This window comes from Aptenodytes patagonicus, unplaced genomic scaffold (assembly GCF_965638725.1).
Source record: "Aptenodytes patagonicus unplaced genomic scaffold, bAptPat1.pri.cur scaffold_74, whole genome shotgun sequence".
Taxonomy (NCBI): Eukaryota; Metazoa; Chordata; class Aves; order Sphenisciformes; family Spheniscidae; genus Aptenodytes; species Aptenodytes patagonicus.
The window spans coordinates 416,711-444,692 of record NW_027472023.1 but is presented as its reverse complement, the minus strand read 5'-3'; the positions used below and the strand labels follow the sequence as shown (position 1 = coordinate 444,692).

Sequence of the window (27,982 nt, the reverse complement as noted above, 5' to 3'; positions counted from 1 at the left end):
ATGCAGGCAGAAGCAGTAAAGCAAGACCTCCGCATGATCCGGGAGTGCCTGGCTCAGTGTTCTGCTGAGTCACAGAGGCACAAGGAGCTGCTGTGGCGTCTGGTAGGTGTGGAGTATTCCCCTTGTCCCTGGGGGCTGGGGGCTGCGAGACCCGAGCCCCTGACCCCACCTTTCCCCACGCAGGGGAAGAAGCGGCAGGAGCTGCAGGAAACCATGGAGCAGCTCAGCATGAAGGTCAGTGTCCCCTCCTCTGCCCATGTCCCCCAGCTGCGGCGGCTGGGGCTGTGTCAGGGGCTCAGTGCCTCTGTCCGGCTCCTCTTCCCAGAACTGTGTCGTGGCGCGGCATTTCATAAACAACCGCCAGGAGCTCCAGCAGCTGGAGGGGCTGGTGGCCCAGACAAAGGTGAGTTCACAGAATCACACACTGGCTGAGGTTGGAAGGGACCTCTGGAGATCATCTTGCCTTGTGCAATGGCCCTGCTCAGGCAGGGTCACCTAGAGCCAGTTGCTCAGGACCATGTCCAGATGTGGACTGTGTCGATACTTTGGCCTGGGGGTCTCTCTGCCTGCCTGCAGTGCCTGCAGGGCTGGGAAGGAGAGGGGAGGCGAGGGCAAAGGCAGTGCCTGAAGGGAGCCGGGAGGGGATAATGCGGAGGGGACTGCACTCGCGGGAGTGTCCCAGCGCCCTGATGGCTGCTCCTCTTGCCCACCTCTCCCGCAGGAGCACGTTCAGGTGGCAAACAGGGAGGCAGCCGCCAGCCTGGGAGAGGCACAGAAGGTACAGGGGAGAAGGAGGCCCGTCCTGACAGGGTCAGGGACGGGGGTGCCAGTGCTGGGTCCGCGCACCCCAGCAGCCATGGGCAGTGGTGTGGCTGGGGAGGACATTTACCCTGGGATATGGCGTCCATGATGGAGGGATCTCCCAGGCTCTTGGCTGTGGCTGTGCTGCTCAAGGGAGCCTGCTGTGGGTCTGCAGGCACAGCAACATGGCTTTGGGGAAGGGGGTGGGATGAGTGACCCCCACTCGTGTGTCTGGGGACGCCGTGTGTAACAGGAACTCAGGCACGGGGGGCAGTGGGTAGTCTGGTGTTGCACCCTGGCCGCTGTCATGGGGGTCCTCCTCCACCCCCCTGCCCCTCCTGGAGACGCTCCTGTTCTCTTTTCCCTCCCAGGCAGACCTCTTTCAGGGAAAGACAGAGGGAGGCACAGCAGTGCAGGAGCTGATCAAGGTGTGTGACCCAGATCCAGAAATCCCTCAGGGAGCGGCCAGAGCTGCTGGGCAATGGTGCTAGCCCCAGGACACCTGGGTGCCTGCCGCCCTGGCCTTGGCCTGACCTCCCAGTGCCCTGGGGACTGACTGGGGATGCCCTTTCCCACCATGGCTCCCTGCAATGTGTCCCACTTGCTTTGCAGTGGGAGCAGTGGTCAGATCTGGCAGAAGCTGTTCAGGAGCAGGTTGAGGTCAAGAAGGTACTGGGGACAGGAGGGACGGGGGCTCAACATGTTTGTGGGGGGAAGCCCCCTCAGAGCGGGCATGGCATGGACTCTTGACTGGGCCCTTTGCTTGTCCAGCTGCTCAGGAACAAGCTCCAGTGCCTCCGGGAGAGACAGAAAGGCCTCCAAGAGCCAACAGCATTGTGAGTGGCGATGGGGCCCTGACTGAAACCTGGGACAGGGGGGTGGGGGGTGCTGAGCTGCTCCAGGCAGACCTCTGCCACTTGCAGACATCTTTCTGGCTCCTGTCCGCTCCTCCAGCCTGCTCGGGAGAGCCCTTTGTCTTCTCCTATGCGGCTCAACACATCTCTGAGCAACTCGGGACTCCTGGAAGCAGCTCTGCACAACTCTGAGCAGCTCCCAGGCTCTCCTCCGTGCCCCCCAGGCCTGGGGCAGGACAGGGGCAGGGGGTGGGTCTGTGCAGTGCTGGGGTGCCAGGGGTGCCTGGTGCCAGCCCCAGCAGAGGCTGGGCAGCACCCTGGCTCCCTGTTGGCCTCCTGGGAGACCGCCATGCCGGCCGAGGTCTCTTCTCACAGCCTAGAACTCCACGGTGTCCACAGCAGGAGGAAGACGGTGCAGGCAGACGAGACCAATCCGTCGCTGCTGCAGGAGATGGTGGCTGTGCGGCTGGTAGGACAGACAACCCCGCTGTGGGCCTTGGGGAGGGATGGGTCTGCACTGTGCCTGGGGGACATGAGGGCACCAATCTCAGCGAGGACGAGGGACGGGGTCTGAGCCCTCAAACCTCGGCCAGCTCGCGCACCCTAACACATATCCCTGCTGTGCCTTGGCCTGTAGGAGGAGCAGCGGGCTTCAAGGAGGCATAAGGTCACTTCTTGGCTGAGGTGAGTTTCCCGGGGGGCTTGGGGTGCTGGGGCTCTTCCGTAGGCAGTGGGATGCCCGTGCCAGTGGTCCGAGGGCATTAGGCAGCTTTGGACTTCTCTGGGATGAAAAGTTTCAGTATTTCTTTTCTTCCCAGCTTGGGGGGCGCATAGCGGGGGATTTTGGGGCCCACTGGGGAGACGTACAGTAGGGCTGAGAGAGATGCCCGTGCCCCTCACTCCAGTCCTGAGCAGGGAGTGCTGTGCCCAGCATGGTGCAAGATCCCATGGTGGTGTTCGAAAGAGGGTGGCTGGAAAGAGCTGAGACAAATTTGCCCCCTGCTCTGCCTGACCCCTCTCCTGTCCCCCAGGAGACTTCTTCTGTTCCTCGCCTTGCTGCAGTTTGCTGTCCTCATCCTGGTGCTGCTGAAGAGGGACATCCTTAACTGGGTCCTGCCACCAAAGCTGGCGGCTGCCTTTGGGAGCCGCCCAGTGAGGTCCCGGTTCTTTTGAAATAAAACGAGAAAGAGAATAAAGAAATCTGTGATTGTAGGACAAGTGCGTCACCTTGTCAATGAATGTCAGACCCCTCCAGCGCATCCGTGCCCAATGCACGGTCTGGGCAGACCTTCTTGCGGCCTTTCAGTATATAAAGGGGGCTTAGAAGAAAGATGGAGGGAGACTTTTTACCAAGGCTTGTAGTGCCAGGACAAGGGGCAACCACGTACCCGCTCCCCCCCCCCCCGCTGCCCCTCTAGACATCCTGGCCCTGGCCTGCTTCCCGGCTCAGCCCCACACTCGTGATGCTGGGCAGGGCAGCGTACTTGGGGTCAGCCATGGCTGGGGGGGCATTAATGGGGGGTGGGGGGTGGGGGTGGGGGATGTTTACCGGGGGATGCATGCAGGGACTTAGCAGCGGCTCAGCCACCAGTAACATCAACAGTGCCCCCTGGGACCTGTCCTGCCGAGGTCGGGCGCAGTCCCAGGGGGTCCCGATCCCAGGCTTGCTCTGGCCCTGTGTGGGGGTTAGGGGATGTGCGAGGCTGGGAGCTCATGGCTGAGGCTCGCGGGTCTTTGGGGCCGTCATCAGGGTCTCTGCAGCTGGTCAGAGCATGGGCTCAGTTGCGCTGTTGGGGTCGGTTCAGGTTGGGGGTGCTGGGGCTGTGGTGCCGCTCGCAGTCAGGGATGAGCGAGGGGGGAGTTTCGGGGATGGGTTAATAGGGGTAATAAGGGCTTCCGCCTTTGGGGTCCAACTTTGCCTCTGAGCCCAAACAGCCCCCGGGTGGCCGTGGTGTTAGCAACTTAGTCGTAATTGCTTTCAAACGAGATGAAGCTAAACGAGGAGCATTTAGGAAAACCTCTACAAGAGCTGACATGGGTGCAAACGTTTGTAAAAAGGACGTGGGTTAAGGAATGGGAGAAGAAAGCGTATTTTAGTCTACTTGCACCAAGACTAAATGGGAAAGGTCTCTCTCTGCCGCCTATATTAAATTTCCTGCTAAGCGCAGGGGAGAAAACGTCTACATGGAATTAATACATGCATTTCGTTGCTGACAACAGTCAACCATCCTTTAACGAATCTACCTTCTTAGAGACGATCTTAATAGTCAGAGGGGCAAGACAGTTACCCTCTTCTATCCTGAAGAGAAGGTACCCAGGGAAGATATTTGCCTCAGTAGACAGAAACGTCTCCCAGCCGGGAACGGATGCTTCATGATGTTATTGAAATTATTACTTTCTTTTCAAAAGTAAAGACAGTCAGAAAGTGACAACGTAGAGTTGAATGGAATACGGGAAATGTCTGTATATATAAGCGTATATATAAGAGGGGAGGGAGGGAGGGAGAGAGAGAGAGAGTTTGTATTCTCAGAGGAGTTTTAACATTACATTTAAGCATCACTGTGAAGCATCGCTCATGTTTTTTTTCTCATGGCCGAAGACTCTGACCCTTTGTCAAGAATTTTTCTTTCCCGCTGGGCTACTTCACTCAGCTCTTCAGGAGCAGCTTCCCGCTAAGGATTAAAGCAAGATGAACCTTCCCCCTAGAGGCTGTGACAGATCCTGCAGCAGCATTTGCTAAAGAAAATGTGAGTTGTGAGAAATAGAGTGATGACTCTTTTGGCAATAATGCAAGAAATGGACCTTTCAGGACGGTGTAAAGGTAATGAGGCCACTCAGAACTGTTGCAGGGCAAATTTGCCGTTGTGTATTTTAATGGAAGCACATGAAGTCTTGTACCTTCTGGGATCGTGTGACTGTGTTGGGGCAGTGCTTAGGGCACTGTGAATGAATCCAAACCCAATGTTTAACAGCCTGGAGGTTTTTTGAGCAAATCATGATGCAAGTGACGCGCTCCCGTTCTGATCATTCTGATGTTAAAGGAAGTCTTTGACGGAAAGAATGAGCAAGCGCAAGTCTCAGAAATTACAGACTGACACGGACAAAGGATTCTTAAACCAGCCTTCAAAGAAGCTGCAAAAGGAGGGGAAGGTTCACCATTTTGTTACTAATAATGAAGCAAAATCCTCTGTCGGGGAGTGTCTTTACAGGATGCTCCAAACCAAGATGTGGAGCTACTTACAGCCCACAGCACCTTTTGCCACATTGGTGTGCTCTCAGAGTTTATAAAGAGCTGTAACCAGAGCTTCCCCAGAGCTGTCAGAGCCCGGCCTGTGGACGTGAACACTTCAGACTCGGCAAGGATTTGGAAAACCGGAGATAGGGGTGTGTTTGAAACTACAGGATCTGCGCCTCTGCTCCAAAAGGGAGGCCAGAAAGCCAACCGTATCCTGGGCTGCATCAAAAGAAGTTGGGTGTTGCAGTTCCAGGTGCAGGGAATGGTGAGGGAAGAAACAGGAAGAGCCAGCAGATCGACACCTGGCTCTGAGCCCGGTGTCACCGGCAGAATTTTTTGGGTTTTGAGCATGGGTCGGCTTACATGACACCAGGCCTGCTGGCGACAGACAGGGTACACCTGTCTCAAAGCGGGGGGGAAATGAACTTGGCGCAGGATTTAGCAGGGCTCACTGAAGGAGCTTTAAACTAGATGTGAATGGGGAAGGAGATAAAACCAGGCTTGCTAGAGGTAAGCCTGGGGTCGACACGCCAATGTTTGAGGTTGATGGTGTGCTAGCGAGGTCCTTTGGTCTGCCGTCTCAGTGGAGCTAGGGGGATGGAGAGCCATTCGACAGCAAAGACACAAGGGTTATTGATGTGTTAGAAACCATGGAAGCGCCTGGGAATGGTCACGTAGGAATTAGGGCTTCTCTCCCAAAAACGGTGGCGGGATCAAGAGCCCGGCTTGAAGTTCATCTACACCAGTGCATGCAGCGTGGGCAACAAACAGGAGGAGCTGGAAGGCACTGTGCAGCGGGAAAACTATGGTATTGCTGCCATCACAGAAACATGGCGGGATGACTCGCACACCTGGAGTGCTGCAATGGATGGCTATAAACTCTTCGGAAGGGATAGGCAAGGAAGGAGAGGCAGTGGGGTAGCCCTGTATGTTAGGGAGCGTTTTGACTGTCTAGAGCTTGATGATGGTGACGATAGGGTTGAGTGTTTATGGGTAAGAACCAGGGGAAAGGCCAGCAAGGCAGCTATCATGGTGGGAGTCTGTTACAGACCACCCAACCAGGATGAAGAGGCAGATGAAATATTCTATAAGCAGCTGGGAGAAGTCTCACAATCGCTAGCCCTTGTTCTCGTGGGGAACGTCAACTTACCAGATGTCTGCTGGAAATACAGTGCAGCAGAGAAGAAACAGTCCAGGTGGAAGACAACTTCCTGACACAGCTGGTGAGGGAGCCAACTAGGGAAGGCGCCCCGCTGGACCTGTTGTTTATGAACAGAGAAGGGCTTGTGGGTGACGTGGTGGTTGGAGGCCGTCTTGGGCGTAGCGATCACGACATGATAGAGGTTTCCATTCTTGTAGAAGGCAGGAGGGGGGGTTAGCAGAACTGCTACTTTGGACTTCCAGAGGGCGGACTTTGGCCTGTTTAGGGGCCTGGTTGACAGAGTCCCTTGGGAGGCAGTCCCGAAGGGCAAAGGATCCCTCTTCAAGAAGGCAATCTTAAAGGTGCAGGAGCAGGCCATCCCCGTGTGCCGAAAGATGAGCCGACAGGGAAGACGACCGGCCTGGCTGAACAGAGAATTTTGGCTGGAACTCAGGGAAAAAAAAGAGAGTTTATGACCTTTGGAAGAAGGGGCAGGCAACTCAGGAGGACTACAAGGATGTCGTGAGGTTATGCAGGGAGAAAATTAGAAGGGCCAAAGCCCAGCTAGAACTTAATCTGGCTACTGCTGTAAAAGACAATAAAAAGTGTTTCTGTAAATACATTAGCAACAAGAGGAGGGCTAAAGAGAATCTCCGTCCTTTATTGGATGGGGGGGGAGGGGGAACGTAGTGACAAAGGATGAGGAAAAGGCTGAGGTACGCAATGCCTTCTTTGCCTCAGTCTTTAATAGTAAGACCGGTTGTTCTCCGGGTACCCAGCCCCCTGAGCTCGCAGGCAGGGGCAGGGAGCAGAATAAAGCCCCCGTAATCCAAGGGGAAATGGTTAGCGACCTGCTACACCGCTTCGACACACACGCACACAAGTCTATGGGGCCAGATGGGAGCCACCCAAGGGTACCGAGAGAGCTGGCGGAAGTGCTCACCAAGCCACTTTCAACCATCTATCAGCAGTCCTGGCTAACCGGGGAGGTCCCAGTTGACTCGAGGTCAGCAAATGTGACGCCCATCTACAGGAAGGGCCGGAAGGAGGATCCGGGGAACTACAGGCCTGTCAGCCTGACCTCAGTGCCAGGGAAGGTTATGGAGCAGATCATCTTGAGTGCCATCACGTGGCACATACAGGACAAGGAGGCGGTCAGGCCCAGTCAGCACGGGTTTATGAAAGGCAGGTCCTGCTTGACTAACCTGATCTCCTTCTATCACAAGGTGACGCGCTTAGTGGATGAGGGAAAGGCTGCGGATGTTGTCTACCCAGACTTTAGTAAAGCCTTTGACACCATTTCCCACAGCATTCTCCTGGAGAAACTGGCTGCTCATGACTTGGACAGGCGTACGCTTCGCTGGGTTAAAAAACTGGCTGGATGGCCGAGCCCAAAGGGTTGTGGTGAATGGAGTTCAAGCCAGTCGGCGGCCGGTCACAAGTGGTGCTCCCCAGGGATCAGTAGTGGGGCCAGTTCTGTTTAATATCTTCATCAACTCTCTGGACGAGGGGATGGAGTGCACCCTCAGTCACTTTGCAGACGACAGCAAGTTGGGCGGGAGTGTTGATCTGCTCGAGGGTAGGAAGGTTCTGCAGAGGGACCTGGACAGGCTGGATCGATGGGCCCAGGCCAGTTGTATGAAGTTCAACGAGACCAAGTGCCGGGTCCTGCCCTTGGGTCACAACAACCCCATGCAGCGCTACAGGCTTGGGGAAGAGCGGCTGGAAAGCTGCCTAGCGGAAAAGGACCTGGGGGTGTTGGTCGACAGCCGGCTGAACATGAGCCGGCAGTGTGCCCAGGTGGCCAAGGCGGCCAAGAGCATCCTGGCTTGCGTCAGAAATAGCGTGGCCAGCAGGAGTAGGGAAGTGATTGTGCCCCTGTACTCGGCACTGGTGAGGCCACACCTCGAACAGTGTGTGTTCAGTTTTGGGCCCCTCACTACAAGAAGGCTATTGAGGTGCTGGAGCGTGTCCAGAGAAGGGCAACGAGGCTGGTGAAGGGTCTGGAGAACAAGTTCTATGAGGAGCGGCTGAGGGAACTGGGGTTGTTTAGCCTGGAGACAAGGAGGCCGAGGGGAGACCTTATTGCGCTCTACAACTACCTGAAAGGAGGTTGGAGTGAGGTGGGTGTCGGTCTCTTCTCCCAAGTAAGAAGCGATAGGACAAGAGGAAACAGCCTCAGGTTGCGCCAGGGGAGGTTTAGATTGGACATGAGGAAGATTTTGTTTACAGAAAGAGTGGTTAAACATTGGAACAGGCTGCCCAGGGAAGAGCTGGAGTCATCCTCTCCGGAGGTATTGAAAAGACGTGGAGGTGTGGCGCTTAGGGACATGGTTTAGTGGTGGACTTGGCAGTGTTAGGCTAATGGTTGGACTTGATGATCTTAAAGCTCCTTTGCAACCTAAATGACTCCATGATTCTATGATTCTCAGTGCGGCCAGCAGGTGGAGGGAGGTGATTCTGCCCCTCTACTCTGCTCTGGTGAGACCCCACCCGCAGTACCGTGTCCAGCTCTGGAGTCCTCAGTACAGGAAAGACATGGAGCTGTTGGAGCAGGTCCAGAGGAGGGCCACAAAAATGATCAGAGGGATGGAACACCTCTGCTATGAAGAAAGGCTGAGAGAATTGGGGCTGTTCAGCCTGGAGAAGAGGAGGCTCCGGGGAGACCTTATTGCAGCCTTTCAATACTGAAAGGGGGCTTATAAGAAAGATGGGGACAGGCTTTTTAGTAGGGCCTGCAGCGATAGGGCCAGGGGTAATGGTATTAAACCAAAAGAAGGTAGATTCAGACTAGGTATATGGAAGAAATTTTTTATGCTGAGGGTGGTGAAACACTGGCACAGGTTGCCCGGAGAGGCTGTAGATGCCCCATCCCTGAAAACATTCAAGGTCAGGCTGGACGGGGCTTTGAGCAACCTGGTCTAGTTGAAGAAGTCCCTGCTCATTGCAGGGCGGGGTTGGACTAGATGACCTTTAAAGGTCCTTTCCAAGCCAAACCATTCTATGATTCGATGGTTCTATGAAAACAAACCTCTGCTACAGCACCAATATTGGGCCGGAAACTGGAAAAATACCCAACCAGGATACCACTGGGAAGAGCAAACCAAAGAAAGCCACGAAGTGGGCAAACTCATCATGGAAGGGTTTCCTGTGCTCAGTGCCACTGACTGGATTTAGTTTTCCCTGTGAATCCTTCCCAGTTCCCTTTCTATGTTCTTCTTCTGTGTCACCACTCCTTTTTGGGGAGGAAACAACTCCCCCCCTCAGCCTCCACCTTTTTTGGGGAAAGAGCTCCCCACCATGGCCCTCCACCCAGACTGTGGTGGGGGGAAGAACTCCCTTCCATCGCACTCCCTTGTAAATGCTCCCCCGGCCACGTCTGACCCCAAGTATGGCGACCTGCCCGGCATTGTGAGTGCAGGGCCTGGCCAGGGACCGGGCCAGGGGGATTCTGGAGGAAGCAGGACCTTGGGGGGAGCAGGTGCCTGGGGTACCTGGAAGGAGTGGGCTGTCTGGGGGGAACTGATGGGATCAGGAGGGTATGGGTGGGGGAGGTAAAGGGGTCGGGGGTGTTGGGAGAGAGCTAAGATGATGGGGGTGTCTGGGGAGAAGTGAAGGCAATGGAGGGTGTGCAGGGGGGAAGTGAGGAGATGGAGGGAGTCTGAGGGGAACTCAAAGGATTGGAGGTGTCTGGAGGGGGGAACTGAAGGGATCGGGGTCTTCTGAGGGGGTAACTGAGGGGATCGGGGTCTTGTGGGGGAAACTGAGGTGACCAGTGGCATTTAGGGGGCATTTGAGTAGATTGAAGACATCCGAGCGGGAGAGCTGGGATGCCTGGAAGGGTAACTGAGGGTATCGGGGCTGTCTGGGGGGAAGCAGAGGCATCTTTGGGGCTGAGGTTTCTGGGGTTAACTGAGGGGATCGGGGGCACTGAGTGGGTAACAGAGGGGATGAAGGGTACCCTGGGCAGGTCTGGCATGTGTAAGGTCGTAAACAGGGCATATGGAGAGTTGGGGGTGGTAGGTGGATGGAGGACGTTAGGGTGTCCTGGTTTCGGCAGGGATAGAGTTAATTTCCTTTCTAGTAGCTGGTACAGTGTTTTGGATTTAGGATGAGAACAAAGTTGATAATGCACCGATGTTTTAGTTGTTGCTAGGTAATGCTTACACGAGCCAAGGACTTTTCAGCTTCCCATGCTCTACCGACTGAGAAGGCTGGAGGTGCACAAGAAGCTGGGAGGGGGCACAGCCAAACTGGCCAAAGGGACATTCCGTACCATGTGACGTCATGCTCAGTACATAAACTGGGGAAAGCTGGCCGGGGGGGGGCCGCTGCTCGGGGACTGGCTGGGCATCGGTCGGCGGGTGGTGAGCAATTGTACTGTGCATCACTTGTTTTGTGTATTATTATTATTATCATCATATTATTATTATAATTTTATTTCAATTATTAAACTGTTTTTATCTCAACCCACGAGTTTTTTTCTAACTTGTGCTCTTCCATTTCTCTCCCCCATCCCACCGGGTGGGGGGGAGTGAGCGAGCGGCTGCGTGGTGCTTAGTTGCTGACTGAGATTAAACCACGACATAGGGTAACAGGGAACGGGGCAAATGGGGTGCCTGGGGGGATCAGAGAATGAAGGCGCAGTTAGCGGGGTGTTTGGGGACATGGGGGGGGTTCTGGAGACTGTCTGGAAACAGGCATATCTGGGAGATGTCAGGAGTACTTGGGGTATTTGGGGCGATTGTGTGACTCAGGGTACCTGTAAAGGCCCTGGTCATTTGGAGGTGTAGGGGGGGATGGGGGCAGTGAGTGGGGTATTTGGGGACATCAGGGGTGTCCAGAAGGCATGTGGAGTCTTTGGGGAGATGGGGGAGTGTGGGGGCAGGTAGCTTCTGCGGGTGTCTGTGGGCTGAGGTGGTCTCTGAAGCTGTTTGGGGCAGTTGTGGGGCTATTTGCTCATAAACGGCTAATAGCCGAGGAGAGCTGGGGTGCCCGGGGATGACCAGGTGAAGCTCGAGGCGGTAAGGCCTTGCTGGGGCTGTGCTTGGGGTGGGGGTGAGCAAGTGTGCCAGTGCCCCCATCCCGTGGGTGTCCAGCACAGCGGGCCTGGCACCCTGGCAGGGAAATGGCTCCTCACCCCACAGGCGCCCCTGCAGTGCCACATCTCCCCAAGGGTGCCGTGTCCCAGTGATACGCACCCGTGGCTGGAGAGCTTTCCTGACATAGAAGCGCACATCACGGGGCTGCAGAAGTGAAAGCACCACAAAACCCTTCCCCAGGCATCCCTGCCCAACCCCGGGCCCCACAATCCCCTGCAAATCCCTTTGCCACCCACCAGGTACCAGCCCCTGCTTCCGCATACCCTGGCTCTGCCTCTCCCGCGCAGCATGGGGAGTGGAGGCGCCCTGCCCATCCCCCATTCCCACCCCGGGCCGGGGGGTGTTCTGTGTCCCCCCCCATACCGGGATTAACCCCACTAAAGGGCCTGGCTTGAAGTGTGTTCGTGTCAGCATCTTCTTAGGACTGTGGGGTGTGATCAGGGCCCAGCCGCTGGGTATTAAATGCACCATTTAATTGTGCATACAACCCCTCCAAACACCCCATCGCAGCCCCAGCGCTGCCTGTGAGTACGTAGGTGACAGAAGGACGGCGAGGGGAAATGGGGGCCTGTGACGGGTGCGCTTGACCCCTGACCAGACTGGCGGTGGTTTGGTGCAGGCTCCGGAAGGGGTAAAGGCCTGAGCCGTAGCCAGGCGTGAACTCCCCTAGTTTCAACCTGTTCTCTGAAAACCCACAAAGGAGCAGAGTGACACAGTGAGCATCAGTGCATATGAGCTTGGAACACCGACCACGCAACTAACACATGAATAGTGGGTGGCTTTTCCAAGACTCATTTATCAAGGAACAAAGAATGTTGTGGGTACAAGGAGTCTCACGTATACCTTTTCCACCGCATGTACTTTGACTAGGAGCCAACCGCTTTATCCCCTAACTATGACAGCCTAGGTGAGCCTTCTTTGAGCTCTCCCTGCTAAGCAGCTGGCTGCGTGGCGGTGATCTCCCCTTGAGCTGGGAGACCTCTCAAGGTTGCTCCTCAAGGCAGAGAGACCTTTTACCAACAACAGATCTTCGGTAAGCGACCGATACTGCGCATAACCTTGTAGTATGGTAACTTGGATTTGGTCTTGGTAACTTTGATACGTAGACTCCTCTCGAAGGAGGAATTCAGAAAGCAAGGGGGGCCACTCTGAACCTCATGGCTCAATGGGAGGGTCCTCCTTACCTTTCTGCATCTCCGCGCTCTCTGTGAATCATTCTAACTCGAGTGTAACTCAATTTTCCTTTGTATGTTTCTTCCATGCAGTAATTAGTAGAGTGAACCTTGCCATCGAACTTTCTTAAGTTGCGCTTTTACAACATCATATTAAAACCTCTTCTGCTAATACGTTTGACGGTGATTCTTTAAGCAATCTAAACCACTCATTTCGTGACAGGGCCCGCTGCTGAACGAGGCGGGGGTCCTGGGGACACAGGACGTGGGAAAGGCTGAGGCACTGAAGGCCGCCTTTGCCTCTGTCTCTACCAGCCTGACTGGCCTTCAGGAATCCCAGGTCACAAAGGCTGGAGGAAAGGCTGGAGCAAGGCAGACGTACCCCTGGCGGAAGAGGATCAGGTCAGGGAATACTTAAGGAAACTGGACATACAGAAGTGCATGGGCACAGATGGGACGTACCCGCGAGCGCTGAGGGATCTGGCTGATGGCACTGCAAGGCCACCCTTGCTAATCTTTGATGGGTCATGGTGATTGGAAGAATTGCCAGAGGACTGGAGGAAAGCAAATGTCACTCCTGTCTTCAAGCAGGGCAAGGAGGACCCAGGAAACAACAGGCCGTTCAGCCGTGCCTCGACCCTGATGGGAGCAGCTGTAAAGGCAACCTGCTCATAAGGGAAATGCACTGACAGAGAAAAGGTGTCTGCCAGCCTGGGAACTGCTGGCCTGGGAACCTGGGGCATCCTCGAGGGCCATCCTTGAGAAGCGCACCTGGCGTCCTTGAAGCGCCGCTGGGAACCTGAGGACCTGAGACATCCCGAGGAAAGGTAGAAATTGCCTGTAAACGTTGAAAACCGTCTGGAAAAACAGAAGTCAGCAACAGCTATTGGCTGCCCCAGGTGGTGGTGCCCTACACCCCCCTTATGTCTCTAAAGATAGAAAAAGAACTCGCTCTCTACCCAATACGGATCTTCTCTCCGAGAGCTCCCCCGTGAGAACGCCTCTACACGGGACCTGCTAGGCAGACTGGACCCTCTCCGGGGATGCCTGGCTGACTGCAGACTCCGTGACGCGGCTCACCTTCGAAGTGAGACTTTGTGCGTGGTCGATTGGCCCCACTCTTCGGAGCGGTTTGGTGAGTGCTGTACCGCTAGCACTTCAAATAGTACAGAGAGGCACTCATATACTAATAATTAATTGGTAATAATAATTACATTAATTTATAATAATTAAATTTGTAGTAAGTTGTAATACAGAAATTTGACAAAAACCCTCCTTGTCCTTGTGTATTACACCGAGACCCATAGCGGCAATACGGTCCTACAATATAGTGGGTATGGATCTTTTAAGACCCCAGACCGTTAGTACTCCATCGGGCACTTGGCGGCCAAACCATCAGACCCAGAACTCCGTAGTCTCTATAGATGAAACACCAGCCAAGGGATCCACTACTTTTCTACTACAGGCCACACCTAAATTACCCAAAAATGCCTTGACTCATGTATGACAATATGATATTAGCCCTGAAGCCACACTAGGCATAACTACTCTTACTCACGATTTATGACAATGGGGTGTTATTCAGAAAACTCACTCTCCGTGTAACTGCCCTGTGTGGCCTCTCTGTAAGCCTAACAGTACCGGGCGTTTGATGGTACATTATGGCAAACTGAATGAAAATACTGGACCCTTACCTGCTGCCGTCCCATCTATCACGGGTCTTCTTTTCATGATAGAGCAAGCAGCCCACCCTTGGGTGGCTGCCGTGGATGTAAAAGATACATTTTTCATGGTCCCATTACAACCTGAGGATCAAGAGAGCTTGGCTTTTACTGGGCATGGGATAAAGCATACTTCCACCCCATTACCCCAAGGATGCAAACATAGCCCTACATTGTCACATCAGGCTTTTATTAGCACGGGGCATTTTAATTGGAGGGGATTCCTCCAGTGAGGGCCGAAGAATGCGTGGTCACCTCCTAGCCCATCTGGAAGGTAAGGGGATTACCATCCCTGAAGCTAAATGACAGGGACCTAGCCAGCTGGTTCCCTTTTGACATATAACCTGGCAAGATGGCAGGCGATGTACTCCCCCTGATACCCTGCAGCAAATATCCCAGCTAAACTCACCCTCCAATAAGAAGGAGCTCCGACAAGGAATGCAGGATTCTGGCGAGACCATATTCCAGGGCTTACTATAACTGCCCAACCCTCATACGATCTGTTGAAGAAGCACGCTACCTGGGAATGGACAATTACTCATAAAGAAGCGCTTTGTTTGTGAAGACACAATGTTTTAGAGTATCAGGCTATGGGCCCCGCAGTACCAGGGGCCCCCTTTAGCCTACATATAGGACTCGCAGAAAGACGGTATCAGTGGAGATGGTGGCAATGAGTTGGGCCCAATAAGGCCCAATTAACTCCCATAGGGTTTGGATCAAAGGGGTAGCAAGGTTCCCAGTCACGCTATTCACTCTGGGAAAAAAAATCACTACTGGCTACTTACCCAGCCCTACTAGATACTGAACCCATCACATCAGACACAGCCTTAGAAATTCAGACCCCGTTCCCTATCCTCAAAAGAATCAGAGAGTCTGCTCCCGTTCCTCAGGGAATGGCACACGCCAGTACAATTCAGGAAATGACAACGTACACAGCACGTCGCGACTGGGTCGTGAGGGGAACAGGGCTTACAGGGAGCCTGACAGAGTACAGTATCCAATGGCAAAGGGGTGCCTTGTCACCCCTTGGTACGCTGCCCCCACCCATTCAACATGCACCACCCCCATCCGATTTACAAGAGGATATCGAGGTGTGGTCTAGTGATGGCTTACAGATGGACCAGCTCACAGGGAAGTGGGAGGGAAGGGCTGCCCCCCTGCAGCCCTCAGACGGGACATCCAAAACACAGGAGATAGAGGGATCAGCTCAATTGGCTGAGCTCCAGGTGGCAGTGCTAGCTGCTGGACGGGGTGCCGGCACAATATATACCGATTCCTGTGCGGTACGGGCTGGGGCCACTCAGTGGCTCCCATACTGGAAAGCTGAAGGATGGAAAACTGAAGAAAGTGAAGTCCGGGGAAAAGAACTAGGGGAAAAGCTATATTTAATAGCTCGAGCAAAGAAGAATGATGGGAATCTTCTTCGAATAGGGCACGTATCCACACATACGAAGGGCACAGACCTAGGAGCCAGATGGAACCATGAAGCACATTGCTTTGCTTAAGAACCTAGAAAGAGCAATGCTACTGATCTTCCCCGTAACATATATACTCCCTCCACCTCTGATCGCATGATGCTGGGCTGGTTACGTGACAGCTTAGGACTTATGGGTGGCCTGGATCTATCTCGACAAGTGGGCCCCCGAGGGTGGCCGATTTCTAAAGCACAATGCCAAGATTTTGTCGCTAGCTGCCCTTTTGTACATCGGCCTGAGCCAAATTTTTAGCTGGGCAACAGTGGGCCGACCTGAGAGATGGCAAATAGATTTCAAAGGACCCCTACCCCAACCTCCAAGTAAATGGGAGTATATTTTAACCGGGGTAGGGATTATTAGCGTTCTAGGTATGGGCTACCCATGCCCTCATTTCACGGGCGGCCACATCACTCTACCAATGCAGTCCCTGCCTTAAACAATTGACGGACCATGACTGGCAGTCCGATCTGGAAAGCTTTTGATAGCAGCCACAGTGTACCTTCAACTTCAGGCAAAAAAGATCATCATCAATTATCTGTGGGACAAACCGTCCAGGTTAATCACCTGCAAAAAGGGAGTTTTCCTTGCATATTGCTAACACACCTTCAAAGTGCCATGTGGAAGGTGCTTGACCACAAGCATCCCAAACTTGCTGGGGATGCTCAACACTGACCTTGAGCTTAATCTGGTATTTGGGCTCTGTACTGAACATCTCGTTTCCGAGCAGTGGATCTCCAAATCATCCGGTACCCAAAGGGAATGAAGCTGGTTTTGTGTTTTCTTTCAGGTTACCCCAACTGCAACATGGGCAACTGGGAACTCAGATTATCTGCCCGGGATCCTTGGTCCCACGCATAAAGAGGAATTTGAAAAACTCGCAACGAGGAATGGGCATATGTCATAACAACTCACAACAGGGGGAAGTGAAGGGGAAAGTCAAATTGTAACAGAAAATAGAAGTGGACGTAGTTTAGTGCTGCTTAACACAGCATTAAAGTATATTCTGTTGGGGGATTGTCGGGATTACTAGCTTTGGTGGTTGTGTATGTATAGGTTCAGTTGATCTTGTAGCGAAACTGGTATGTGAGAGGATGGAACGAAGAAGAAGAGAGGACGAGAAATAAAATGGGTTGAAACAAATGGGTTTGGAAATGAAAAAAGATAAGATGTCATGAGCAACTGGGAAGAGCAGAGTTTAAAAAAAAAGGAACAAACACGCCAGGCTCCTCAGCCACCTCCCGGTGGTGCGGCAGCCTGCAAGGATTGAGCTGTGAGAGCGCTGTGCGCAGCCCCCCAGGGTGACTATCAGGGAGCTGGGCATGTGGGTACCGCACAGACCCCTGCGGGACTGGCCAAGGAGCATGCATACATACAGTCTACATGTCTGTAGATATGTCTTCGGTCTAACGGAAGATGCTAACAGTGCTAATGGAGGTGACTCTGTGCATCGTGGAAATAATCAGCAGCCAGGCTGGCTCTCTCTCTCGAGTCGTGCTGCTGTCCTGGCCTCCCTCCCTGCCTCCCTGCCTCCCTGCCTCCCTCTTCCCAGTGCTGGGGCCAGCCGCTGTCCCCAGGCCAGGAAGAGCTGCTGCAGGCACCCAGAGCGCTTCCCGGCAAGGCCTGTACCGCCTCCTCTGCCTCCCTGGCTGCCCAGGGATGTTCCATAGCCCACGGCTGTCTGCACAGCGAGACAATGCGCTGCGCCTGGCGAGCAGCTGGGTGGGGGCTGCTCCAGCTCATAGAATCATATAATGGTTTGGGTTGGAAGGGGAGCTTTATTAAAGATCATCTAGTCCAACCCCCCCCCCCCCGCCATGGACAGGGACAGCTTTCATTAGATCAGGTTGCTCAGAGCCCCATCCAACCTGACCCTGAACACTTCCAGTGATGCCCACAACTTCTCTGGGCAACCTGTTCCACTGTCTCACCACCCTTATCGTAAAACATTTCTTCCTTATGTCCAGGCTAAACCTACCCTCTTTCAGTTTAAAACCGTTGCCCCTTGTCCTGTCTCTACAGGCCTTGGTAAAAAGTCTCCCTCCATCTTTCTTCTAGGCCCCCTTTATATACTGAAAGGCCGCAGGAAGGTCTGCCCAGAGCCTTCTCTACTCCAGGCTGAACAACCCCAACTCTCTCAGCCTTTCTTCATAGCAGAGGTGTTCCAGACCTTGGATCACTTTTGCGGCCTGTGGGAGACTGGCTGGCTGAGCAGAGGCATGTCAACATAGAATTGATAAGTCAGCAGGATCTCAAGAAGTGGCGAAAACAGCTGGTGTGAGAACTAATAAAGTGCAAGGACACACTGACCTTGTTTACTCCGGCATAAAGCCGACAAGAAAGTTGTGGTTAGCAAAAGGGAACGGCAGCTGGAGGAAACAGGGTGTTGGGAGAAACAAGATGTGTATGTAAATGTTGGGAGAAACAAGATGTGTATGTAAAGGCTGGCATTTAGGCTACTAACCAATAAGGAGCTTGGCTTTTGTAATATGTATGAGCTAATTAAGGAACCTATAAAGTGTGATGATTGTATTCTAATAAACGAAGTCTGCTGATCCCTCACATTGAGTGACTGCTCCTTCCCTCTGCTTTGGCAAATGGCACGACATTTGGCGCCCGAACAGGGACCCGGCGACCCGATAGCGGAGTCCGGAAGCCACGGCCAGTAGAGAACTAAAGTGCGGTCCTGTAAGCAGCGCAGGAGGTGAAAGGGATATTCGTCCCCGCACCCGGGAGCACCTAAAGAGGCTGTCCCGCCAGCTACGCGCCGCCGAAGTCTGCAAAGGCTGCAATAGCGCGCTCTTTAAAGGTATGAACAGGCAAGCGGCGTATAACTTGCTCAAATGCTTCTTAGAGAAGCGGGGCACAGGAGGGGTAGATTTAAAGAAGGAACTCCCTGACTTGTTAGAGTATGGGGTAGCCCGGGGAATTTTTTCAGATCCTAATACGGACTGATAACGGAGCAGTCTGGCCAACTGCCTCCCAGTGAGCGACCGCTATCATGGAAACAGAGGCGGCAGCTGTGTTGCTCGTAAGCATCCTCTCCAAGAGAGGGATCGAGACAACGGTAAAACAATTATGTACGTTGATTAAATTAGGACAACGTTGGGGACATTTTAAGGACAGTCAAACTATTTTTTCTGACCTTGAGTGGCGAGAGCTTGGCAATACTATGTGGGAGCAGACTATCACGGGGGATGAAAAGTCAAAGAAGGAGATTAAAACAGTGCGGGAACTATGGAGGTCTGTGTCAGAGACTTTAAAAGCCATGAAAGCTGAAAGAAAGGTGGCTTGTGCAGCCACTCAAATGCTAGCCCCAGAACCCTTGCCTGATAGACCGAAGAATACAACATCTGGACTGTTTCGGTTCTTTGGGCCGTCTGCAGTCCGAGGTATGTCGGGTGCCCCCAAACGAACTGCCTTGGAAGCCAAGTATAGTGTTCTGGGGGGTGACGGCGCTTCTGAACTGCTTGAAACGCACCCTCCGCTTACGGACTGCAAAGATGCAGAAACTAGCGGTAACGGGGCCCCTCTTTCACCTGAGACGGTCGCGGAAGAGCGACGACCCGGAGAGGAGGAGCGGCTGGTTCCGTTAACCCCTCCCTGGCCAACAGCCCCGCCTCTAGGAGTCTCTTCAGGTGCGTCTACTCCGCCACAGGGTGACAGCAAAGCACAGAGTATGGCTGAGACTAATGAGCTCCTGAAGAAGGTGGTGCAACAGTTACAGGACTTAACAATTACAGCCCAGAGGGGAGGGATGGAGCACCTGTCCGGGGCGTCAGGGGAATCCCTACCCCCTTGCCTCTCTGGACCACCAGCGACGGTTCAGCCCAGACGCTGGAGCGAAGTGGCTAGAGACGCTATGCTGGACGGGCAGTGGCAAGCGGCATCCAGCTTGGGGGCGAGTGCTTTTCCTGTGCTGCAAGAGAATAACGGCAATAAGTGGGCACCTCACGATTGGAAAATCCTTCAGCAAGCAAAAAACACTGTGTCCCAGTATGGGATAAAATCAGAAGCTTCACGTCAAATTGTAATCTGGATTTTTTCGGCTGACCTGATGTGCCCTTCTGACTGCCAAAACCTTATGCGGCTTTTATTGTCACCTACGCAGTATTTGTTGTGGGGGTCGGAATGGTCACGGCGGGCGGCAAGTGCTGCGGCACAGCATCAAACGCAGGGGGATCCCCTCTATGGGATTACCGCGGAAATGATAACGGGGACGGGAAGGTTTAATAATATTAATGCTCAGTTGGTTTTTCCTATTGCTTTGTTGCAGTTGTCTGCCAAACTGGTGCTAGATGCCTTTTTAGCCTTACCCGGTTCGTCCACTCCATCCTTTAGTTCTGTACAGCAAGGTGCCACTGAAGCGTATAGTCATTTTGTCGATCGCTTGTGGGGGGAGATATGTGAAAAAAAAAAAAAAAAAAACAAACAACAAAACACCCAACAAACAAAAAAAAAACCAAAAACAAAGAGTGCCTACGGTGTGTACCATGAGTATTGTGTCAGTGTTACCATTGTGATAAGAAGTGGTGGGCCCGGTGCACGCGCGCACAAAGGTGGTGTGAAACTTGCTATCTGAAAGAAATAGTGCTGTATAGAATATTAATAACCACTGGACACGAAATACAGTTCACGAAACTGCCAAATTGATTATTGTTTATAAAAAAAAAAAAAAAACAACAAAACCCAACCAACAACAACAAAAAAAACACACACACAAAAAAAAAAAAAAAAAAAAAAAACCAAAAAAAAAGAAAGGCAATTCGCCTAGAAGAGAAAATGTTGAGCCAGGCAGATGTGATTGTAATTGGGCTAATCTTAATAATCCTAGGGTTGGCAACTATACATCGCATTAACCCAAGGGAAAATATGTGGGTAACCTGGGCAAATAAAACAGGGCAGCCCGCATTTTGCCTTTCCCTCGCCTCAGCAACTGAGCCGTTTAGGACTTGTTTGTTAGGTATGCCTGGATATAAGGAAGGTGACTTTGCCAGGTTCAGTACTGGCAGTTGTACTAATGTGACTGCAACTAGCAACTGTAGTGCTAACTTGATAAAAGGATTAAATCACTCGCTACCCTGGAATCCCCAGGAGTTGGAACTATTAGGGTCGATGCGAGTTGGAAATACATCTAAAAATTGGATTCAAACATGTTTTATATTTGGGGGACCCCTACAGACGGGTATCCACTTCTACCAGGCAAGAAATTGGACAGGGTGGACTAATGTCACCTCTCACGCATCTTACTACAAGTATCAGGATGCGGGCGATTTTTGTGGTACCAATGACAGTGGTAATAGCTATGCTTTAGGAGCGGCTGGAGCGGAAACAAAGGGAGGAATAGGGATCTGGAACAATGGTACCCCAAAGGCGTTGCCCCCACAGGTATTTTTAATATGTGGGGACAGGGCCTGGCAGGGTATCCCAGCAAATGCTGTAGGAGGGCCATGCTACTTAGGAAAATTGACCCTGCTGGCTCCGGGAGAAAATTGGTGGAAAACCATAACAAGAAAAGGGCAACAACAAAGACGAAAAAGAGCCGCCACGGGTCTTTCCCCAGACTGTCGTGATGACGTAATTCTGCCTAGCGACACCGAAAAGGTCTTCCTTTCACTATTTGTACCAGGCGCTGCAGCTGCGAGGGCCCTAAATGAGGTAGGGAAATTAGCTTGTTGGGCTAAAAAGCAGGCTGATATGACAACAGAGCTTATTGAAAAATTACTTGCAGATCAGGATAGCTTCCATCATGCAATTTTACAGAATAGAGCTGCTATTGACTTTCTGTTATTAGCACAAGGACATGGGTGTGAGGATTTTGAAGGGATGTGTTGTATGAATCTGTCTGACCATGGGGAGTCAATCCACAAACAGCTACAATGGTTAAAGGACCACACCAAGAATATTCAACAAGATCACGGGTTATTCGATACCTGGCTTAAGAATATATTTGGGGAACTGTCATCTTGGATAATAAGTTTAATAAAAGAAAGCTTATGCATTTTAATTGTTATATTAGTAATAAGTATATGCTCTTGTATAATTTTTAGCTGTGTGAAGAAAGCAATTATGAAAATTGTTAATCAAGTCTGGGTTGCTCAAAAACAAGAAGGGGGAATTGTGGAGGAGTGGCTGGTACAGCAGGGGCACGATCTAGTATCCCTGAGCAACCCATGTTTTTAACAGTAGCAGGGATATGCTGACAAAAACGGCTGGTGACCTTGACCATCCTTCCCTGAGCAGAAGAAGGAGCCTCACTACGTGATGAACAACAACAGCGGAACAACACCCAGGATAAGGAGGAGGCACAGATCGGCGAGACCAGCCGGCAGCTACCAATGAGAAGGGCTAACTAATTGGCTAGGCCTAGGAGGGTGGTTAAAGGGAATAATTCAGAGCATAATATTAATACTAATAATAGTGATTATAGGATTATTGTTGTTTAGTTGTGCTTTGTCTTGTATTAAACGATTAATAACACGTATATCTAGTGACGCTTGGCTAGCCCAAAATAAAAACGGGGGAATTGTGGGAGACTGGCTGGCTGAGCAGAGGCATGTCAACATAGAATTGATAAGTCAGCAGGATCTCAAGAAGTGGCGAAAACAGCTGGTGTGAGAACTAATAAAGTGCAAGGACACACTGACCTTGTTTACTCCGGCATAAAGCCGACAACAAAGTTGTGGTTAGCAAAAGGGAACGGCAGCTGGAGGAAACAGGGTGTTGGGAGAAACAAGATGTGTATGTAAAGGCTGGCATTTAGGCTACTAACCAATAAGGAGCTTGGCTTTTGTAATATGCATGAGCTAATTAAGGAACCTATAAAGTGTGATGATTGTATTCTAATAAACGAAGTCTGCTGATCCCTCACATTGAGTGACTGCTCCTTCCCTCTGCTTTGGCAAATGGCACGACAGCGGCCCTCCTCTGGACCCACTCTAAGAGGACCATGTCCTTCTTGGATTGGGGACCCCAGAGCTGGATGCAGTACTCCAGGTGGGGTCTCACCAGAGCGGCGTAGAGGGGGAGAATCCCCTCCCTCCACCTGCTGGCCACACTTCTTTGGATGCAGCCCAGGATACGGTTGCCTTTCTGGGCTGCAAACACACATGACCACCTCATGTCCAATTTCTCATCCACCAGGATCCTCAAGTCCTTCTCTGCAGGGCTGCTCTCAATCCATTTTGGCTCATGCGCAGTTTGCCCTTGGTGAAGCCATGTTGGCTGTCTGTAATCACCTCCCTGTCTTCAATATGTTTTTGACATGCCTTCCGGGAGGATGTGCTCCACGATCTTATCGGGCACAGATGTGTGGATGGGTCTGCAGCCCTCCGCAGGGGTGAGCCTCTGCAGGAGCATGGCAGATGTCTGCTTGCCCTCAGTCTGGCCCAGCACAGGAGCAGCCCAGGACGAAAGGGCCCGACCTGAGCTGATCCTTCTCCACACTGTCGGCTTGCTACGAGAACTGGCCAGGACCAGTTCTGCACCTCCTCATACGACCCCCAGCTCTTCTACTGCCTGCTGTTGCGTGTGCTGTCTGAGAAGACCTACACCCACCTGGCATATGCACTGGGAAAGATGCTCCCAGTGGGTGCTGAGAGTAATGCCCTGTTTCCCCAGTGGCCACGACTGGGCCCCATGTCAGCTCTTGGCGCCAGCCCCAGGGAGGTGATGGTCATGTCTCAATGGGCAGCAGTGGCCGTGTCACCATGATGTCACCGTGGGCTTGTGACGTGGGCACCCTGGCAGGTGTAAAGGGGGCTGCTCCTGGAGTCGGGGGAGCATCTGGAGGAGAACCTTGGTGCTGCTGGGCAGGCGTTTGGAGAGTACTCGCCAACGACCTGTCCTGTGTCCGCCATGCAGTGGAAGGTCCCTGACAAGGCAGAAGAGGATGAGGGCAGAGTATCCCCACGGTCCCCACGGTCCCTACGGCCCACGGCCAGGCGAGGAGGGTGGCTGGGGGTCTGTGTGTGGCTGCGAGCGGTGGGGGGAAGGCAGTAGGCTAGGCCAAGGCAGGACCAGGTGGGGAGGCTGCGCGTGCTGCTGGGGCTGGTGGGGGACCAAAAGGAAGGGGATCCCGGGGGTGGGGGCATGTTGACCTCACAGGGCGGGATGCTGACGCTGGAGGTGGCGTTGCAGAGGCCCCAGGGCAGGGCAGCCCCACGGGCAGGAGGGGCCCCGTGAGCGCCCGGCACAGCAGGGCAGGGGAAGCTCCTTCTCTCCTCAGCGGTCCCTGGTGCCCCCCACCACCTCCTGCCACGTGCTCAGCACCCGGCTAGCGCAGGCTGAGCCGGGCACGGAACTAGTGCGCGTGCACGCACAGGACAGCTGGCTGCGGGGGGTGCAGGCGCGTGAGTGCAGATGGCTGACGGTGCCCCTCTCTGGGAGGAGGCTCCCGTGCCAGCCCTGGGCATCCCTGACTCTGCATGTGCGTGGCCGTGTCCTGTGCGTGAGAGAGCGTGGGTGCGCCTCTGCTTGAGGACTGTCCCCGCGAGTGTCTGTGCCTGACAGTGCCCACGGCCGTGCCCCTCACACCCTGCTGGCTCCAACGCGCAGGTGCAGCCACGCAGGCAGAAGCGGTGAAGCAAGACCTCTGCATGCCCCGGGAGCACCTGGCCCAGTGTTCTGCTGAGTCACAAAGGCACAAGGAGCTGCTGCGGTGTCTGGTAGGTGTGGAGTGTTCCCCTTGTCCCCGGGGGCTGGGGCCGCAGACCCTGAGCCCCTGCTCTCCTTTCCGCATGCAGGAGGAGATGCAGGAGGATCTGCGTGGTGCCATAGAGAAGCTCAACAGCGAGGTTGGTGTCCTCTCCCCTGCCCACGTCCCAGAGCTGAGCTGGCTGGGGCTGAGAGGTTGGAAGGGACTTCTGGAGGTCATGTTGTCTTGTCCGACCCCCCTGCTCAAGGAGGGTCACCTAGCGCCGCTTGCCCAGTGGCTGTGGGCAGCAGCGTGACTGGGGAGGACGTTTTCCCCAGAATATGGGGGCGTCCATCACTTCCCTGTGCCTGGCCTTGTGAGTGGCCCGGTCTCCTGGTGCCCTGGGGCAGTGGGGTAGCGAGTGGGCGTGGCCCTGGGGCTGGAGAGGGGCGAGGGTGCCCAGGTCCCAGCCCAGCCGCCCGCATGATACGCCCGTTGTTTTGCAGGGGGACAAGCACTATGCCCAGATGAAGGCCTGGCTGCGGGAGGCTAAGCGGGAGAATGAGGTAGTGCCGAAAGGGCTGGGGGAAAACGGGTGGGTGCCCACGGGCCCTGGGGTGGGGAGGCTGGAGGAGGGCCGCAGCAGGCTCAGGGACTCGGACCCTTCCTTCTCCCAGGTGCTGCGTCAGGAAATAAAGAAACTTGAAGAGGCACTGGAGCAGGAAGAGACCTGGTGAGTTGGGCCCCTGGCCCCACACGGGTGCCCAGGGGGGGTCTCTGCAGCACCCCGAGTGATGGGGCTGCCAATGCTGGTGCCAGGCAATGGGGTGGTGTATGTTTGGAAGGGGACCCCCCGCGTGGCCATGGAGGTCTGTAACTCGTCCAACCAAGCCCTGTTGCCTGCAGCCAGCAGCAGAGGAAGAAGGAGGCAGAGGCGCCGGGGACAGTGCTGCCGGAGGTGGTGGAAGCACAGCTGGTAAGGGGGAGAGCCTGTGCCAGCCCCGGCCCCGGCCAGCGTGGGTCTCTCTGGGGAGAAGGCTCCATGGAGGTCACAGCCACGCATGGGCTATAGACTCCTGCGCAAGGCACAGCCCAGGGGCACTGTGCAACTCCAGCTGTCCCGACCCTGCGGCCGGGCTTGACAAGTGTCCTTGCTCTGTGTTGGCCCGCAGGAGAGCGACATGCTGGCAAGGAGACGCGGCTTCTTTTCTTGGCTGCAGTGAGTGTCCCCGCTGGGTCCCCTGTGCTCCGGGGCCGGCTTCCGGGCAGCGGGTGGGATGGGCTGGATGCCTGCTCCTGCCGGCAGGGCTCACAAGTCCAGGCTGCTGGGGAGCTGCCGGCCGGCTGTGGGCTTTGCAGCTGGGAAGTGCTCAGCGTCGGTTTTCCCTGGGCTGGGGTGTTTTCCCGGGCTTGCGGAGCCTCGTGTCCCACCCTGCCCGAGGGAGCAATGAGAAACGGCTGGGGAGGCAGCCCGTGGGGCTCCCAGGACGGCCCCCTCCGTCCCATAGGCAAGATGGGCTTGGGATGCATCCGCCCTGCCCAGTCTCCCATCCCTCTTCTGCCCCACAGGACACTCTGCCTGCTCTTGGTCGGCCTGCAGCTGGCCGTTGGCTTTGCTCTGGCTGCTGCGGTGCTCTACGCCTCCTGGTACGACCGCGAGCTCTTCTACCGCCTGCTGTTGCGTGTGCTGTGTGAGGAGACCTACACCCACCTGGCATATGCACTGGGAAAGATCCTCCCCGTGGTCAGTGAGGGGCCGCTGCCCTTTTGACAGCCTCCCCCCCCCCCCCAAAAAAGCCTTTTCTATCTCCCACCTCCATGTGCTTGGGCGTGATTGTCAGGGCGCAGGGAGAGGGTCTTGCGACTTTCTTGCCCGGGAACGCGCTCTGTGGAGCCGTCTCAGCTGGCTTCGTGCTGCCTGCACTCACTCGCCTCGCGTCCGGGGCTTCTGACCTTCCCCGTCTACTACCCGTGGTGGCGGAAGGGAGCCATTTGTAAACCAGAGGAAGGAAAGGGTCTGGGGGCCGGGGGCTGACCCAAGGCCCGAGGACCCTTCTCTGCACAGTGTCTGGAGCCTGCCTGCAGGGGCTGGGCAGCTGCTGGAGGTGAGCAGGGTGGCATGCCTCTTCACAGCTGGGCGGTGGTGCAGTCCCCTGAGCGCACACGTATGTCCGTGTGCGATTGCGTGCCAGGGTAGGGGAGCGTCACCACAACTGTCCGTGCCTGACAGTGCCCACGGCCGTGCCCCTCACACCCTGCTGGCTCCCGACACGTAGGTGCAGCCATGCAGGCAGAAGCGGTGAAGCAAGACCTCCACATGCTCCGGGAGCACCTGGCCCAGTGTTCTGCTGAGGCACAAAGGCACAAGGAGCTGCTGCGGTGTCTGGTAGGTGTGGAGTGTTCCCCTTTCCACGGGGGCTGGGGCTGTGAGACCTGAGCCCCTGACCCCACCTTTCCCCACGCAGGGGAAGAAGCGGCAGGAGCTGCAGGAAACCATGGAGCAGCTCAGCATGAAGGTCAGTGTCCCCTCCTCTGCCCGCGTCCCCCAGCTGCGGCGGCTGGGGCTGTGTCAGGGGCTCGGTGCCTCTGTCCGGCTCCTCTTCCCAGAACTGTGTCGCGGCGCGGCGTTTCGAAAACAACCGCCAGGAGCTCCAGCAGCTGGAGGGGCTGGTGGCCCAGACAAAGGTGAGTTCACAGAATCACACACTGGCTGAGGTTGGAAGGGACCTCTGGAGATCATCTTGCCTTGTGCAATGCCCCTGCTCAGGCAGGGTCACCTAGAGCCAGTTGCTCAGGACCATGTGCCTGCAGGGCTGGGAAGGAGAGGGGACGCGAGGGCAAAGGCAGTGCCTGAAGGGAGCCGGGAGGGGATAATGCGGAGGGGACTGCACTCGCGGGAGTGTCCCAGCGCCCTGATGGCTGCTCCTCTTCCCCTCCTCTCCCGCAGGAGCACGTTCAGGTGGCAAACAGGGAGGCAGCCGCAAGCCTGGAAGAGGCGCAGAAGGTACAGGGGAGAAGGAGGCCCGTCCTGACAGGGTTAGGGAGGTGGGTGCCAGTGCTGGGTCCGCGCACCCCAGCAGCCACGGGCAGTGGTGTGGCTGGGGAGGACATTTACTTTAGGATATGGCGTCCATGATGGAGGGATCTCCCAGGCTCTTGGCTGTGGCCATGCTGCTCAAGGGAGCCTGCTGTGGGTCTGCAGGCACAGCAACATGGCTTTGGGGAAGGGGGTGGGATGAGTGACCCCCACTCGTGTGTCTGGGGACACCGTGTGTAACAGGAACTCAGGCACGGGGGGCAGTGGGTAGTCTGGTGTTGCGCCCTGGCCGCTGTCATGGGGGTCCTCCTCCACCCCCCTGCCCCTCCTGGAGACGCTCCTGTTCTCTTTTCCCTCCCAGGCAGACCTCTTTCAGGGAAAGACAGAGGGAGGCACAGCAGTGCAGGAGCTGATCAAGGTGTGTGACCCAGATCCAGAAATCCCTCAGGGAGCAGCCAGAGCTGCTGGGCAATGGTGCTAGCCCCAGGACACCTGGGTGCCTGCTGCCCTGGCCCTGGCCTGACCTCCCAGTGCCCTGGGGACTCACTGGGGATGCCCTTTCCCACCATGGCTCCCTGCAATTTGTCTCGCTTGCTTTGCGGTGGGAGCCGTGGTCAGATCTGGCAGAAGCTGTTCAGGAGCAGGTTGAGGTCAAGAAGGTACTGGGGACAGGAGGGACGGGGGCTCAACATGTTTGTGGGGGGAAGCCCCCTCAGAGCGGGCATGGCATGGACTCTTGACTGGGCCCTTTGCTTGTCCAGCTGCTCAGGAACAAGCTCCAGCACCTCCGGGAGAGACAGAAAGGCCTCTAA

The 27,982-nt window shown here is 54.7% G+C and overlaps 1 protein-coding gene across 1 annotated transcript; it reads left to right on the top strand.

Annotated features, from left to right (window-relative positions):
* Positions 1-27,982, top strand: LOC143173414 (uncharacterized). Its single transcript, XM_076363632.1, has 14 exons — positions 1-102; positions 184-234; positions 326-403; positions 722-778; positions 1,173-1,229; positions 1,414-1,470; positions 1,573-1,637; positions 2,055-2,124; positions 2,293-2,339; positions 2,687-2,807; positions 26,599-26,649; positions 26,741-26,818; positions 27,081-27,137; positions 27,932-27,982. Exons 1-14 carry the CDS (start codon positions 1-3, stop codon positions 27,980-27,982), a joined length of 942 nt encoding a protein of 313 aa, XP_076219747.1.

Bases quoted from the DNA above. Each gene is read 5' to 3' on its own strand.
- LOC143173414 (XM_076363632.1), top strand. From the start codon at position 1: ATGCAGGCAGAAGCAGTAAAGCAAGACCTCCGCATGATCCGGGAGTGC. The intron at 779-1,172 runs GTACAGGGGAGA...TTTCCCTCCCAG, and splicing joins GCCTGGGAGAGGCACAGAAG to GCAGACCTCTTTCAGGGAAA. The intron at 1,638-2,054 runs GTGAGTGGCGAT...CGGTGTCCACAG, and splicing joins CTCCAAGAGCCAACAGCATT to CAGGAGGAAGACGGTGCAGG.